At 40.7% G+C, this 16,633-nt stretch overlaps 1 protein-coding gene across 1 annotated transcript in view; it reads right to left on the bottom strand.

The window, feature by feature from the left end:
- The window catches only part of CD109 (CD109 molecule), a 139,469-nt gene that overhangs the window by 65,903 nt on the left and 56,933 nt on the right, over window positions 1-16,633 (bottom strand). Inside the window, exons 6-10 of the mRNA XM_075923776.1 lie at window positions 6,847-6,886; window positions 5,524-5,608; window positions 1,878-1,974; window positions 559-697; window positions 62-171 (exon numbers count right to left, since the gene is read on the bottom strand). Coding sequence (XP_075779891.1) covers window positions 62-171; window positions 559-697; window positions 1,878-1,974; window positions 5,524-5,608; window positions 6,847-6,886 — 471 coding nt within the window. The remainder of the gene's footprint in view (window positions 1-61; window positions 172-558; window positions 698-1,877; window positions 1,975-5,523; window positions 5,609-6,846; window positions 6,887-16,633) is intronic.

Genomic DNA, 16,633 nt, shown 5'->3' with positions numbered 1-16,633 from the left:
CTATTTTTCTTACACAAGAGTTAACTTGATGAACAAATCATAATTAAATGGAAGAACTTACAGTAGCTGTGAAGTTTAGAGAAGGCTTTAGAGCTCTAGCATAATCAGAAAATTCAAGGATGTAGTTATTCTGCTTTGGAAACACAGTGGTGCTTGCATTCTGGGTGATTCCTGTTAGGGAAATTACGAGTTTTCAGAAGACATGATTTCATATATAATCCTTTTCAAAGGGTTCTTCCAGCTCTTCACATTACAGAGAAAACTCTTATATTTCAAACATTAATTCCAAATACCCCCATTCACACTTTCGTTGCTATCCTTCCCACTTAGTATCCCAGTGCCCTGATAATCCAAGCATACACATTGGCACCTTTTCCCTCAGCACCAGGGAGGCTGTATGGTACTTCTCTGAGTTCTACTGCTCCACTCCACACATTTGCCATGCTCCCTACTCTTTCCTGATTTGAAAGTACATATTTTCAAGCCCTTTTACATATAAACAAACTGTTAAGATATGGCTTGATTGTTTGTAACAACATCACATAGTAAGTTACATACCTGTAAGTGATTCTCTAACTACAGCTATAATTTCCGTTGGCCCTCTGTAAACTATGTCATGCTGATACTCTCCATTTTGAGTCGGACTTAAGTTTTCAAACTTGAAGTAGTCAAAAGTGAAGTTCACAGACCCATTTATCTATAATGAGAAAACAAAGAGCTTATTTGTTTGACTGGATTTTTTCCAGCGGTGTCATCAAAACTCAAAGCACTTAAAATCAGGACAACATTTTTCATCCATCACTTCTAGTTAAATCTGAGTTTCCTCAATACAAAACTATAATTACAGTTAATGAGTTAAGATATTAACACTTATTTGGCAATCATCATTCTTGATACATCAATAACAGACTGATGCTGGAAATGTTTAGTGTTTTATTATGATTATTCATTATCTATACACTGCCATAATATTCGTTCATGGTGTTTTACAGTGAAATACAAATGGACAAATTTCTGCCTAGAATTTGATCCTGTAAAAGGATGTGATCTTCCATCAGTGGAAGTCTTTAAATCAAGATTGGATGTCTTTCTAAAATACATAACTTAGCTCATCTGCAAAGTATGGGCCTGATGCAAGAATTACTAGGTCAAATATTTGGTCTGTTTATATAAGAGATCAGACTAGATTACCATAATGTCCCTTCTTGACTTAAAAATCTATGAATAAAATACTGTGCATCTACTGAGATATATCATAATGAGAGATTATAGTAAACAAAAAGTGAGCAGAGGTGAACAAAATGATAAAGGTTACAATGATGAAAGACCCTAAGATATGCTTATTAGTTATTAATATCTGTGTAATAGTAATATGCAGCTTTATGATTATGACAGGGGCCCCAACATACTGATTGCTGCACATAACTTAACTGAAGCCTGATACATGCACCGTGTTAGTCCTCTATAACAGTGAAGGAATTTCTGTTAGCTTTTTCTTTTCAATGTATTAAATGCATTAAAATTTTGGAAACAGGTAGGTATAGAGACCAGCAATGGAAAAAATACAGGAAAAGGTGAGGGTGTGAAGGAGAATGTGGGTGACTGGCTAAGAACCAAGGAACATTCCACATGTACAGAAAGTGATATGAAAAAAGGGTTGGAGTGGCTTATGAGAGGAGAATCAGCAAAGAGCAGTGTGTGAGCAACACAACAGAAGGCAAAGGAGAAAAGATTGCTAAAGGGAACAGAATGTGCGTTTATAACTATAATTCATGTCATTGAGGGTTTATTCCAATAGTCCATATTGGCAGAGACATGGCTGCAGAAGCAAGTCCGTACATTCACAAAGACTCTACAAACTGTCATCAAAGACTCACCTCCAGTGTTTTAGTAACATTTCTCTTGCTCCCCCAATAGGACACAGGAATGCAGGTGACTGTTACACTTCCTCTCACTGGCTTTCCATAAGTATACCTGAAACATGGTGAGAGAGATAATATGAACCATTTTCACATAGCTTTGGAGTTCTTAAAAATTTACAAGACTGAGAAATAAATAAAAAACATAATCTGATGGTATTAAATAAAACAACAGCACATTTGTACTTGGAAATTATGTGAAACTTTTAAAGCTGGCGTAAGTTGATTTTCATCAGGGGCATGAGCCCATAATTCATGAGTGGTGGGTGGATGTGCACAGAAGTGGGAAGTGCTGCCCCAAAGCCACTGGAAGTCCATTATTATCATAAAATGTTTTTCATCAATAGCAATGTGCTGGAAAACCTGAGACCAATCAATATCAAAATAACTGCAGAAAAACAACACGTGGCCAGTCTTTTTACATTTTATCATTTCATAATCAGTGGCTACGTCTACATTGGCCCCTTTTCCGGAAGGGGCATGTTAATTTCACGAGTCGTAATAGGGAAATCCGCGGGGGATTTAAATATCCCCCGCGGCATTTAAATAAAAATGTCCGCCGCTTTTTTCCGGCTTTTAGAAAAGCCGGAAAAGAGCCTCTACACTGGCCCCGATCCTCCGGAAAAAGCGCCCTTTTCCGGAGGATCTTATTCCTACTTCAAAATACTTTGAAGTAGGAATAAGATCCTCCGGAAAAGGGCGCTTTTTCCGGAGGATCGGGGCCAGTGTAGAGGCTCTTTTCCGGCTTTTCTAAAAGCCGGAAAAAAGCGACGGACATTTTTATTTAAATGCCGCGGGGGATATTTAAATCCCCCGCGGATTTCCCTATTACGATCGCTGAAATTAACATGCCCCTTCCGGAAAAGGGGCCAATGTAGACGAGCCCGGTATGATTAATTCACAACAAATGAGAACATGTCCCCTTTTAAAATGCCAATTGTGAAGGTAACACAACGGTAGCGCAGCAGAGTTAAAAGGCTATGTGGGAGAGTCTTGTGTTCTCTTCAAGCATTGCCTAATCTTACCAGATGCATCTAATACAGACCGAGAGGTCCCAATGTATTCAGACCTAATTTTTAAAATATGCTTAGAAAAGTAACCATAAAGTAATAAATTGATCTAGCATTCTTTCAAAAAAATCCCCAGGCATCCCACCACACAAACGTAATTAAAAACAGTAAACAAACCTTTTCACTTTTAATCTGAAATCTAGAACAAATTCAGGTTTTTTTAATGTCATTGGGAAGCTTAGTCCAATTATTGTGAAGCATAGATACTAATCTGCTTTGCCACAAATGCTTCCAGATTATGTTTAAGAAAAAGCAATAGCTTAATCAGACTCAGACTTCAACAGCAAGGCAATTAAAAAGAACAAATCAAAGAGTGATTCTGGGTCATTATTGGTAGTAAGTCTATAAGTAAGCACATTAAATACAATCTATACTCTGGCAACTGTTATAGAGATTATAAAACAGAGACTCAGAGAAAATATCAACAAAAATCTAGTTCCAAAAAGAATGTTCACAACAGCATTCTGCAGCAACTAGTTTTTTAGAGGATAGTGATGTGAAAGATTGACTGGTGAAACCTGTAAGCATCACCGTTCATGGCCGCATTAAGGGGGGGCCACAGGCAGAGGCTGCTCAGGCTGGGCTAGAGTAGCCCCCTCCTAGTCCCTCTGTAATCAGTTAACCAGTTAAACATTATGTTTAACCGGTTAAACAATTAAACAGGATTTTACATCCCTATTAGAGGATAGGCTGAAATACCTAAAAATAGAATGAGTTACATCAATCAGCTATAATCAGTCCTAGAAATGATAGAGTGATTGGGCAACATCCTTTTGTGTTTCAAATCTCAATTTGGAAATATTACTAAGATGATAAAAGAGACATTGACAAATCTGAAGATAGTGTAAATCTCCATGCTTTTTTATTCATAAAAATATTACTAGAGAGGAAGCCATGCATGTTGTACAATTAGGACCAATAAAATTTCAGGACTATGAGGGATTCAAATGGCAGAATCCTATAGCATACAAACTAGCCTGTCTTGCAACTGTCAGTCATAACTGTAACCATTCTACCACAGTTAAATGGAAAAATTAATAAACCTCTCTACATAACACTGAACCCCAGCTCAAACAGGCAAATTCCAGGCATGACTGTATCTATTTTATGGGTTTTTAAGTCCATTCATCTCTGTAGTATGTGAGTGCCTTCTATGTAACAAAGACTACAAGGGACTTTGCTGTTCCCAATCTTCTTGGACTCTCCAGTCCATTTGCCTTTGGAGATCACAGAATGCTCTATTTGAGAGACATGTGAGGACTAGATCTTATTCTCACTCCCACAACCCAATGACACTACAGGTTTCACCTTCCTTTTTGGACCCCCTTGGGACCTAACCGGTCCGGAAAAAGGAAACTTCCCACGCCAGGGGAGGTCCCCTGTCACTAGCCTCCTCACTGGCTCATTGGAAGATATCCACAATCTAGCCAGCGATGCTGTTCACTGGCTGGAGAGCTTGGATGTCCAACTTTGACAAAGAAATATAGCATTGAACACAACATTCAAAAGAAGACCAGCCTCCAACCCAGCCAGCCCCTCTGCCTCTGGCCCATCTAAGCTGCTGGCCCTGGCCAGGCTTGCCAGAGGCCTAGTGCAGGCCCCAGCCAGCACCCCAAGATGGCCCACTACTAGTTTGCTGCTGACTCTGGACCGGCCCTGCTGCTGGGTTGCCCAACTGCTGGCATGATACCAGACCCGCTGCCCAACTGCCAGCCAGATTGCTGCCCCCACTGCTGCCCTACTGCCCAAATGTCAGCCGCGGCATTGCTCTCTACCCCAGCAGGGCTCCCAGCCTAGGGTCTGTGGTCCAAGAACATCTGTGGTCTGGCAAGGACTCCTGGCCAGGGCCAGTGTCTGGCAGCTTGGCTACAGCTGGCAGCAGCTGATGTTGCTGGACATCAGAGTCCCAGTTTAGAGAGGCACAACCTATACCACAAATCACTGAAAGAGCCTGGCACAGTGCATAACTTTCCTGGATTGTCCAACAGGGGACTGTAAAAGATTTAAAACAGTGATTTAGAGGAACACTGCTGAGAACTCTAAAGTAAATGAACGAGAAGCAGCTACAATTAAGAAATCTTTATAAACCTTTAAGAGTGACAATATTTAGTATTAATGCAGAAACATGCATCTAAGAATTTCAAAATACTTTATAAATGTCAACTACATATCGGTTCCTCCCTCGTCACCTACAATTTCAATGCGCTGACATGCAGGCTGAACTATTTCAGGTAAAACTGAGCTATAAATGAATATGATTCCTCCTTTAACCTCATTTTCCCGTCACCTTAGGAGAAGTAATCTGACATTTTTAAAAGTAGGTTCTAAATTCTCTGGTGATGCCCCATGTTTGTGCCACACTAAACAAACACTCATGTTCAATAATAATAATGTCTAAATAAGAAATGGGATGAAACACTCATTCATCGCTTTTTAAAATACATAACTATTTTCCAATATAAAATAACATGTGAATATTATATAAATGACATTTACCCAGTGAGAAAGTTCTGTAAATGTATGATTTAACTTACTTTGCAGTGACAGTACCAGTAAATTCTTTCTCTTTCAAAGGATAGTATAATGATGTTGTTAAAGTAACTTCAAATTTTGGTAACACTACAAAAAATCAAAAGCTAACATTAAAACATATAAAAAAATTAATTTATACTAATGAGAGCAAATGCCAATTGTATTTCACGGGGATATATCAGTGTAATTATGATGGATTCTCCCATCACTCTGATGGATGAGTGATTTCACTGTAATACGGACTGAATTACTACAGCTTCCCACAGGACCTATGTTTTGAACCACAACTGGTAGCATGTAATATTGATCCTGCCCTGAGAGCCACACACTCAAACTGCTACACCCATGCAATGCCACACAGACTTTGATGAGACTCTCAGCAGACAGAGGTCCATTTGTGCTGAGACACTTGCAGGACTGAGGACTAATATATCATTCCTCTCTCTCTTTTTGGTCATACTTGAAAAACCAAAAACTGTTCAACCAACTGAGTCCTTTACAGTACAGCCAGTAAACTTAAAAGACCCAGAGATTATAGGGTTTCACTTCAGTTACAGTTATGCCTTTATTCACAGCACAGAGTAGGAATTGTCCATTCAGAGAAGCAGGGAACATCCCACACAATCTATGTCCTCTGATTGCTCTTCGTAAGATACTGGCAAACCGAAGTCTTCACTGTTTTTTCTACAACTTTTCTAGTTCATCTAAAATATCATTGATTAAACTGCTAAATAACATTGACAAAATACTTTTCCTAACTGAACAGCCATGTTCTAAATATCATGCTGGGAATATTCAGGGGCAGATTTTTCCAAAACATGAATTTGGGTAAAGGAATCCTGGCTAGTGTTGTGAGCATGAGGAGTGAACACAAATAAGGCTCACACAAAACAGCAATTTAAACAACTGGCTCTCAGTTTTTTTCAATAATACAAAGGCTTCTGATACAGGAAAATTGTAGGCATCTTAAATACACAGTACAACAACTGATTAAAGTGATTTTTTTTGATGAACAGACTCCTGATTCTGCAAGCTGTGGGTCAGTCTCAGAGATATAGGAGTTGCAAGTGGGGTTTCATGTCCATAAGTCACCAAGTAACTGTTTAGCTCCCAGAGTTTCAATACCAGATATTGATACCTGGAGAATCAAATTATCCTGTTCCACTGGATTCAATTTGAAGTATAGGAATAATTGTGATGTAAATTTAAAAAAGATACCCATCAATGTACCACTTGGACACTATTGTCCTCTTGACGCAATATAATGCTTTTCCATTCCCAAAAAAGAATTACAAGTTTCTGTCTTGCACCTGGACCATACTTACCATATTCCATCACAGTAAATCTTTGATAATGGGTTTGATCCTATAGAAAAACAAATCAAGAAATACAAAATTGTAGTTAGATTATTTCACTCAATACATGTACTCTCGCCCAATCCCATGCTCATTCAATTCAAGCAAGATTTCAGCCTACAAGTTACATTATAGTCAATGAAGTTATGTAATTTCAAGTATTGACATAACAAAGAACCGCTGATTTATAATGTCAGTGAAGATACATATTATTTATTTATTTAACACCTAGAAACCGCCAATCAAGGATCCCAAGTTCTATTTTGCTAGATGGTGTAAATATACATAATGAAAAGGTGATCTCTGTCCCAAAAATCTTGTAAGCTAAATCTAAGACAAGCAATCTTAAACTTCTTCATTAACCCAAAACATCTGCAACATTCTGTTAGCCCTGTGTGTCCTGTTTAGTTTCCTTAATAAATAATAATGCTTAGCTCTTGTATAGCATGGCTCATATTTCAGATCAGAGCATATCACAAAGTAGACCAGTATCATTAACTTTGGTGGAGATACGTCAGGGCTGAACGTAGCTAAAATACTTTTGTTTATTGGATTAAAACAGATAGAAGAACTAGGTTTCTATCCAATATATAAAAGTGCAATGGGTCATTCCTTTTTATTTCCAGTCTTCCTAATTCCTTTGGTTGCTTCCTGTTTTTCTCCAGGATCACAGGTTATAGTAGTAACTCTTAAGTGCCATATTTAGCTATAGGACTGTAATGTTTTGGTTTTCTGTGCACTGTACTTTTAAACGTCTATCCTGGTATTCAGAATCTAAAAGCCACTTTTATTCTTGGATAGTAGGGCAGACTCTCCAAAGAGACGTACAGTCTGTGCTCTTCCTCGGAAACTTCTTTTTATTTATTTTATTCTGTTGTCCTCTTATTCTAATATGAAAATAAAGTACAATCTCTGTTGCCTCTTTATGCACATAATCCTTGATGGAACTTTTAATTTGTGCATTATTCTCCTAAAAGACACTGCCAACATTGCAGTAGGCTGACTGCTGATTTATTGATGGTGATTTACGGTCTATAAAGTTCAGGATGACCTGCAAACAAACATGTGGAATAAAATGATTAAAGTTTCCTTCAAGGTGAAGGCATTAATCACTCATATTTCTGTTTGCTCCTTTCTAAACATATGGGATACATTAATGAGCATTCTTTGGTGACAAACAACAGATCAATTAAAGAAATGTTAACACAATTGCTGACTTAATATGTTTTCTATCCTAGATCTCACTGATCCATTAGGCTTATCAGACCAATAAACATATGTGATTGTGCAAAAGAGGCTTAAAATATGTTGTGTGAAATGAAATATTCTTAATGTGTCTTATCTGAAGCAAAAGTATATGAAGAAGCCATTGGTTAATATACAATTCTAATGCCAGAGTTCATCTTTAAATGTAAAACAAATGTAGGTATTTGTTCTGTCCAATTGTCCAGGCTTGATTTTGATGGCTTTGAAGAAAGATTTCAAAAGAATGTTGTTGCCTTATATTAAACCTCATGAGTCAGTCTCAAAGATTCTGAAGCATAGTGGGAGTTAGAACCTATCTGAATAGACTACACAGCCTTGAACTTGGTGGAATCTAAGAAGGAAGGTCAGATCAGGACTGAATGGAGCAAGTACATAACTTCCTGCATTCATCTAGGAGCAGCTCCAGTTTAAACACTTCATCCTCATTGTCTGATGAAATATGGGTGAGCATATTGAGCTACAACGGAGTGGCAGCCCCATAAATCTCAAATGCTAAGTAGGGAAAGGGAGGAGAGAATTAAAGGGGTCACTCTCCACAATTTATAGGACTCTGTGTGGAAAGTCTGAGCTGGGCTTAGATGAAAAAGTAAACAAAGGAGTTCTCAATATGGAGGAAAGAAGGGGCCTGATTGAAAGATCCCTACTGTTTAACAGATTCCAGATGAAAAGATAGGGAAAACAACACTGGATAGCAGCTTATGACTCTTAGTGGAAAGTGGCCTTTTTAAAAAAGGTAACTCTGCAGGGTGATGCCGGAGTGTATGGGGAGGTTGTGTCGTGATGAAGTAATGACTCCTGATGCAAAGGATCTCTGGTTCTCAGTCCAGTGGTCATACCAAAGGGGTTACTTCTGCTAATTGTTGTGTTTTAGCTATATGTTGAAGCAGACACGTGGAAGAGCACAAAGCAGGCTATGAAGGTCATATTTCTTCCTTCCCCATTAAAAAAGTTACAACTCTGAGAAACTGTGTGTAGCTTAGCAAACAAAGAGATTGCAAACCAAAAGGAAGTTGAAATTTAATTGGACAATTCTCGGGTAATGCACCCTGGGATTACGAATCTACCTTTCTGCTATTTGATGGTGCCTTTCTGCTATATGATGATGGGCTCTGAGATTGCTTGTTCCTCTAACAAAAAAGATCTTGGAAAAATCAGAGTAGCTCAATGATAAGTTCTGTTCTTCGTGTAACAAAAGTTAAATATGTTAAACTGATGTTTGGATGCAATCAATAATTGCCAGAAATAGCTCATGTCGTAGGGAGGAGTTAATCCTTCTTTGAAAGGGTTAAATAAATTGAGGCAATTGACGTGTTATCACAGCCAAAGGTAAGTGAGAAGGAATAACTGTCTAGTTGGAGGAAAAGATCTAGAATGTGAACTGAGCAACCTTGAGAGAGGAACCCTAGAAGCAGCCATGCCTGAAAAGACTAACAGTTTTGTTAGGGCGCAAATGTTCATGGGTAAAACCGACTTCACAGATGGATTGGAGTGGAAGTTACAGAAGCAAGGGTATATACCTAGGGCCGGACTGAACTATTCTGGTGCCCCAGGCAGACAGTTTAATTGCGCCCCAGGTTGGGGGAGGGCGCATGCGTGGCTCCACCCCCATGCCAGCGCGTGGGGGAGGGCGCATGCGTGGCCCTGCCCCGGCCTGGCGCGTGGGGGAGGGCGCACGGAGCTGGCGGCGGCAGGACACACGTGCGCAGCCCAGCCCAGCCCAGCCTGCCTACCACCACTGGCACGCAGCCCAGGGCCGCCTGGGGCTGGCCAAGCCTGGCCGTGCAGGGACCCGCAGCCACAGAAGGAAAGGGCACTGCTGGCCGGCGCTGCGGGGGTTAATGCGGCCCCCGCCCTGGGCGGCCTCTGCAGGGTGGCAGCTGGGAGCTTCTGCAGCCCGCGATTTGGGAGCCGGGCGCACGGCGCCTGATAGCAGCTATAAGGGGCGCTGTGCACCCCTTACAGCTGCCATCAGGCGCTCCCCACATAGGTTGGTGCCCCGGGCAGCTGCCCAGCTAGCCCATGCCTTAATCCAGCCCTGTATATACCAGGAGTCAGCAACCTTTCAGAAGTCATGTGCTGAAATTTAATTTGTTCACCTGTATGTCTGGGTCCGAGTTCCGGTGATACTTTTTAAAGTCAATAATAATCCTACTTACAGCAGTTTCATTGATAAATAAATTAAGATGCAGATCTTACCATTTAGTGTGATTCTTGACCTTGCTTTGCCTTGCTGAATTCTCCGATCCCGGGCTCACAGTTTGATACTTTAAGCAGCAGACAAGCCTCTGAGTGCTCAGTCAGACACTATACAGATGCCAGCACTCACCAACCCCTGTGGAATTTGCTCCCCCCTAGCCCAGGTGGGGACTGGGATAAAATCCTGATTCTTGAAGTAGCAAGTACCAGCATACTGTCCAGTTCTAACTCCCAACTAAAGCACAAATCACCCACACCTTCCCCACCTCACAGCATAGGCAAATTACCTCCCTGCCTCCACCTCGCCCCAATGCCAGCTCCCTCCCAACTGCTTTCCCCCACCCAGCCCATGCAGTTTCAAACTTGCTGCCCCGTCCCCAGGTGAGTTGCCAGGTGCCTCTGCCCCACTACCACAGCTCCATTACTTTGTGGGGCTACTCCCCTGTACCAGCCAGCGGTCTGTGCTCTCCCTTTTCTCCACCCAACTCCACTATAGAAGTGATCCTGTGGCAACAGCAGTGAGCAGGTGAAACTAGGTGAGCTGCTGCTGCTGCTGCTGCTGGTGGTGGTGGGCATGTGAGTAAGTGCTGCTGGATAAGCTCCAGTGGCTGGGCCATGTGGCTGCTCCTCCAGCAATGGAGCAGGGGTAGTGAGGCAGAGACAGCCTGGAAACCCAGATATGTATGGGAGCAGCACATGTGTGCTGGCCTGGTACACCGCCCCCTCTGCAGCCTCTCTGCCTGCTCCCCGGGACTAGTGCTGTGGCTGCGCACTGACCACAAGACTCAAGTGGCAGCGCAGGCTCTTGCTGTGAGGGGAAAGAGAGTCAGGGTTGAGTTCCCACCCTGCACCAGTAAAAATCCGGTCGCATGCCGTCTGCATGGTTGCTGACCCCTGCTATATATAAAGAAGAAGTTGTTTGGGTTAATGAAGCTAATCAAGTCAGGCTGAAGGTGGGTCATTCACAGCATTTGGTGTGGAAATGTGAATATACAGAGAGGGAAAATTGCTTTTGTAATGCATTTACCAGTTAAGACCTTTATTTGGTCCTAAATTGATTGTGGTGAATTTGCAACTGAATTCCACTTCATCTGTCTGCCTCTGTAATTGGATTCTGAATTCTTTGTAGAGGATGGCTACTTTCAAATCCAGTTCTGAATGTCTTGTTAAGGAAGAGAAGACCCAGCAAGAGCAAGCTTTGGAGGTATCTTTTTATATAAAGAATTATTTTTCCTAGCAAATGAATTCTAGCACAAGATAAACTCAGATTGTCCGAATTCTGAGCAATCAATCTCAAGTTGAGAGCAGTGACCAATGGAATAGCTGCCATTATTCCTTGCAAATATTCCATGTAATTTTGAAAAGGTTCTATTATGGTCTACCATTTCCTCAGTATTAGGTATTTTAAAGAAATGACAGATACTGCATTTTACTCTATGCCCGATACTATGTTTATTGGACTTAAGCCTATTCTAGGGTATGTCTACACTACCCGATAGTTCGAACTAGCGGGGGTAATGTAGTCATCCGCAGTTGCAAATAAAGCCCGGGATTTGAATTTCCCGGGCTTCATTTGCATGAAGCCGGCCGGCGCCATTTTTAAATGCCGGCTAGTTCGGACCCCGTGCCGCGCGGCTACATGCGGCACGGACTAGCTAGTTCGGATTAGGCTTCTAATCCATGGAACGAGGTGTACAGCTAGTTTGGATTAGAAGCCTAATCCGAACTAGCTAGTCCGTGCCGCATGTAGCCGCTAGTGCAGGAACCCACAAGGGGAGAGGCAATTCTCGATTTAGTCCTGAGTGGAGTGCAGGATCAGGTCCAGGATATAACCGTTACAGGACCACTTGGGAATAGTGACCATAATATAATAACATTCAACATTCCTGTGGTGGGAAGAACACCTCAGCAGTCCAGCACCCTGGCATTTAATTTCAAAAAGGGGAATTACGCAAAAATGAGGAGGTTAGTTAAACAGAAATTAAAAGGCACAGTTACTAGAGCCAAATCCCTGAAAGCTGCATGGAAACTTTTTAAAGACACCATAATAGAGGCCCAACTTAAATGTATACACCAAATTAAAAAACATAGCAAGAGACCTAAAAAAGAGTCACCATGGCTTAACCACCATGTAAAAGAAGCAGTGAGGGACAAAAAGGTATCTTTTAAGAAGTGGAAGTCCAATCCTAGTGAGATAAATAGAAAGGAACATAAACACTGTCAAATCAAGTGTAAACATGTAATAAGAAAAGCAAAAAAAAGATTTTGAGGAACAGCTAGCCAAAAACTCAAAAAGAAATAACAATATTTTTAAGTACATTAGAAGCAGGAAGCCTGCTAAAAAACCTGTGGGTCCCCTAGATGATCAAGCTATAAAAGGAGCATCAAGGACGATAAAGCCATTGCGGAGAAACTAAATGATTTCTTTGCTTCAGTCTTCATGGCTGAGGACGTTGGGGAGATTCCTGAATCTGCACCGTCCTTTGTGGGTGATGAATCTGAGGAACTGTCCCGGATTGAAGTGTCATTAGAGGAGGTTTTGGAACAAATAGAAAAACTTAATGTTAACAAATCTCCGGGACCGGATGGCATTCATCCAAGGGTTCTAAAAGAACTTAAATGGGAAATTGCTGAGCTATTATCTGTGGTTTGTAACCTATCCTTTAAATCGGCTTCCGTACCTAATGACTGGAAGGTAGCCAACGTGACACCAATATTTAAAAAGGGCTCTAGAGGCGATCCTGGCAATTACAGACCGGTAAGTCTAACTTCAGTACCGGGCAAATTAGTCGAAACAATAGTGAAGAATAAAATTGTGAAGCATGTAGAAGAACATAATTTGTTGGACAAAAGTCAACGTGGTTTCTGTAAAGGAAAATCCTGTCTTACTAATCTGTTAGAGTCCTTTGAAGGGGTTAACAAACATGCGGACAAGGGGGATCCAGTAGATATAGTATACTTGGATTTTCAGAAAGCCTTTGACAAGGTCCCTCACCAAAGGCTCTTGTGTAAATTACGTGGCCATGGGATAAGAGGGAAGGTCCTTTCTTGGACTGAGAACTGGTTAAAGACAAGAAACAAAGGGTAGGAATAAATGGTAAATTTTCAGATTGGAGAGGGGTAACTAGTGGTGTACCCCAAGGGTCAGTCCTGGGACCAATCCTTTTCAACTTATTCATAAATGATCTGGAGAAAGGGGTAAGCAGTGAGGTAGTAAAGTTTGCAGATGATACAAAACTGTTTAGGATAGTCAAGACAGAAGCAGACTGTGAGGGACTCCAAGAAGATCTCACCAAACTGAGTGATTGGGCAACAAAATGGCAAATGAAATTTAATGTGGATAAGTGTAAAGTAATGCACATCGGGAAAAATAACCCCAACTATACGTACAGTATGATGGGGGCTAATTTGGCTACGACAAATCAGGAAAGAGATCTTGGAGTTATCATGGACAGTTCTCTGAAAACTTCCACACAGAGTGCAACGGCAGTCAAAAAGGCAAATAGGATGCTAGGAATTATTAGGAAAGGGATAGAAAATAAGACCCAGAATATCTTACTGCCCCTGTATAAAACTATGGTACGCCTACATCTTGAATACTGTGTACAGATGTGCTCTCCTCACCTCAAAAAAGATATTTTGGCCTTGGAAAGGGTTCAGAAAAGGGCATCTAAAATGATTAGGGGTTTGGAACGGGTCCCCTATGAGGAGAGGTTAAAGCGACTGGGACTTTTCAGTTTAGAAAAGAGGAGACTGAGGGGGGATATGATAGAGGTCTATAAAATCATGAGTGGTGTGGAGAGGGCTGATTAAGAAAAGTTATTTATTAGTTCCCATAATAGAAGAACTAGAGGACACCAAATGAAATTAATGGGTAGCAGGTTTAAAACTAATAAAAGAAAGTTATTCTTCACACAGCGTGTAGTCAACCTGTGGAACTCCTTGCCAGAGGAGGCTGTGAAGGCTAGGACTATAATAGAGTTTAAAGAGAAGCTGGATAAATTCATGGAGGTTAGGTCCATAAAAGGCTATTAGCCAGGGGATAAAATGGTGTCCTTGGCCTCTGTTCATCAGAGGCTGGAGAGGGATGGCAGGAGACAAATCGCTTGATCATTGTCTTCGGTCCACCCTCTCTGGGGCACCTGGTGCTGGCCACTGTCGGTAGACAGGATACTGGGCTAGATGGACCTTTGGTCTAACTCAGTACGGCCGTTCTTATGTTCTTATGTTCTTATGTAGACATACCCCTAGTTATTAAATTAAATGTTACACATAAACATTCCATTTTACTAAGCTAAGCTTTAACAATTCACTGCTTTTATAGCCAGGAAAGGGGATGATTTTCCTTCTTGAAATAAGTTTTCTGTGCACTCCATTTCACCAATCTGAGACTGAACGAGTTACTTGTCCCTGATAGCAGCATAAAACATAGATTAAACTGGATTTAGAGCTTTTGACAGCAATTTTTTTCAGTTGACAACTTCCCTGGCAGCAATATCAAAAAGTTATAGATTCATAGAAACATGGGGGCTACATCTACATTGGCACCCCTTTCGGAAAAGGGATGCTAATGTAGCACTTTGGAACAGGCAAATCTGAGGGGGAAAAGCCGGAGAAAAGCGCCAGTCTAGACTTTATTCTCTGGAAAATAAAGCCTTTTCCGGAGGATTTCTTATTCCTACTTGAATAAGCAGGGAGGCTAGGAGTGCCTGGCTCTGGAGAAGAGGTGGGTACATTGGGTTAGAGTGGGGTGGGGGGGCTGAAGCACCTTAAACTGAAAGTCTTCCTAGATGCAGAATAAAGCAGACAACTCAGATGTCATATTTAAATTCCAGGGCAAAAAAAGAATTAGCATGTACCTAGTTTACATTGTATTTCTTTAAAGAAAATTCAAAAGCTATTGTTTGCCAGGCTGAAGCAATTATTCTGCGATATGAGTCTCTCACTTATTGTTTTTGAACCTCTCATATTTGCAGTCTGGGACAGACCTGAATTTTTAGAACTATAAAAAAGCCATAATCTTCATAAGTAAAAAAAAAAAAATGAGGATACCATACCAGAGATCAGTAAGCTGGAGTGAAACAACTTCAAATTGTGTAATTTACTTCTCAGTTTTTAATTTGATATTTGTTCCTTGACATGTTCTCTGAAGATCTATGGACTGGCCATAAATTTTTTAAGTGACTAGAGACTTTTTTATTGGTTTTTTTGTAAATGGTCTGTTAATATTTGTCATCTATTACTAATTTTAATTTGCCTGTTGTATACGTTTAAATCTGTACCCTAGTACTGAATGTGAGCCAATCAGTAAATAATTAACTAGTCATTAGTAGCCAATCAGTGGACTACATAACTCTCTGACAGGTATTCTACAACAGAACCATTCCACGGAACTTAGTATTATTAACCAATCACATACCCTGTTATTTTAAAAGTCCATCTTCCTTGTCACATTTTGCTGGTGAGACATTTAAAAGTGTCTGACATTTTCTTTTTAATCTGCAGCATGTGGTACCCCTCTTTCAACGTGGAAGGAAAATGTAAAAATAAGCGCAAATATGAAGAACACGGAACATTCTTAACAGACTGGGAAAGTTCATATTTTTCATTGAGTGGAATGGCAAACCTCTCCATCTGATATGCCAGACTTCGTTAGCACATTTCAAGTGTTCAGATCTCCAGCACCATTTCAACTCACACCATGCTAAAGTTCCCAAAGGTACTGAACTACACACTCACAAACTAAAAACTTTGAAAAGTCAAATAGAAAAACAGATTGGAGTGTTCCATAAATTTTCCAAGCACTCTCACACAGTTACACTTGCCTCAAGTCAAGTTTCTTGGAACATTGCCTGCGCTAAAAAACCTTACAGTGAAGGTGAGTTTGTTAAAAAATGCCTCATAGATGTTGTTTCCATCTTGTCACCAGAAAATGCTAATCTGAAAAGAATGGTTTCAGATCTTCAATTCTCACGCCACACAGTTGAACACAGAATATCCGACATAAATGATGCACTTGAATCACATTTATATTCAGATCTTCAGAAATGCAAGTACCTCAGTATCGCACTGCACGAGTCTTGTGATATACAGGACAAACCTCAATTGGCAATATTTGTATGGACTGTGTCAGAGGATTGTGTAATTAAAGAAGAACTCCTGGATATCGTACCATTAAAAGACAGAACCCGTGGCATTAATATGAAAAAAACACTGATGGAAGTGTACGCAAAAACAAATCTGCCTTTACTGAAACTTGCAGCAATAGCACGGGATGGAGCACCATCTATGATTG

Source organism: Pelodiscus sinensis, chromosome 3, assembly GCF_049634645.1.
Source record: "Pelodiscus sinensis isolate JC-2024 chromosome 3, ASM4963464v1, whole genome shotgun sequence".
NCBI classification, from domain to species: Eukaryota; Metazoa; Chordata; order Testudines; family Trionychidae; genus Pelodiscus; species Pelodiscus sinensis.
Note: the sequence above shows the minus strand (reverse complement) of the source record. Positions and strands in the feature narration are given on the sequence as shown.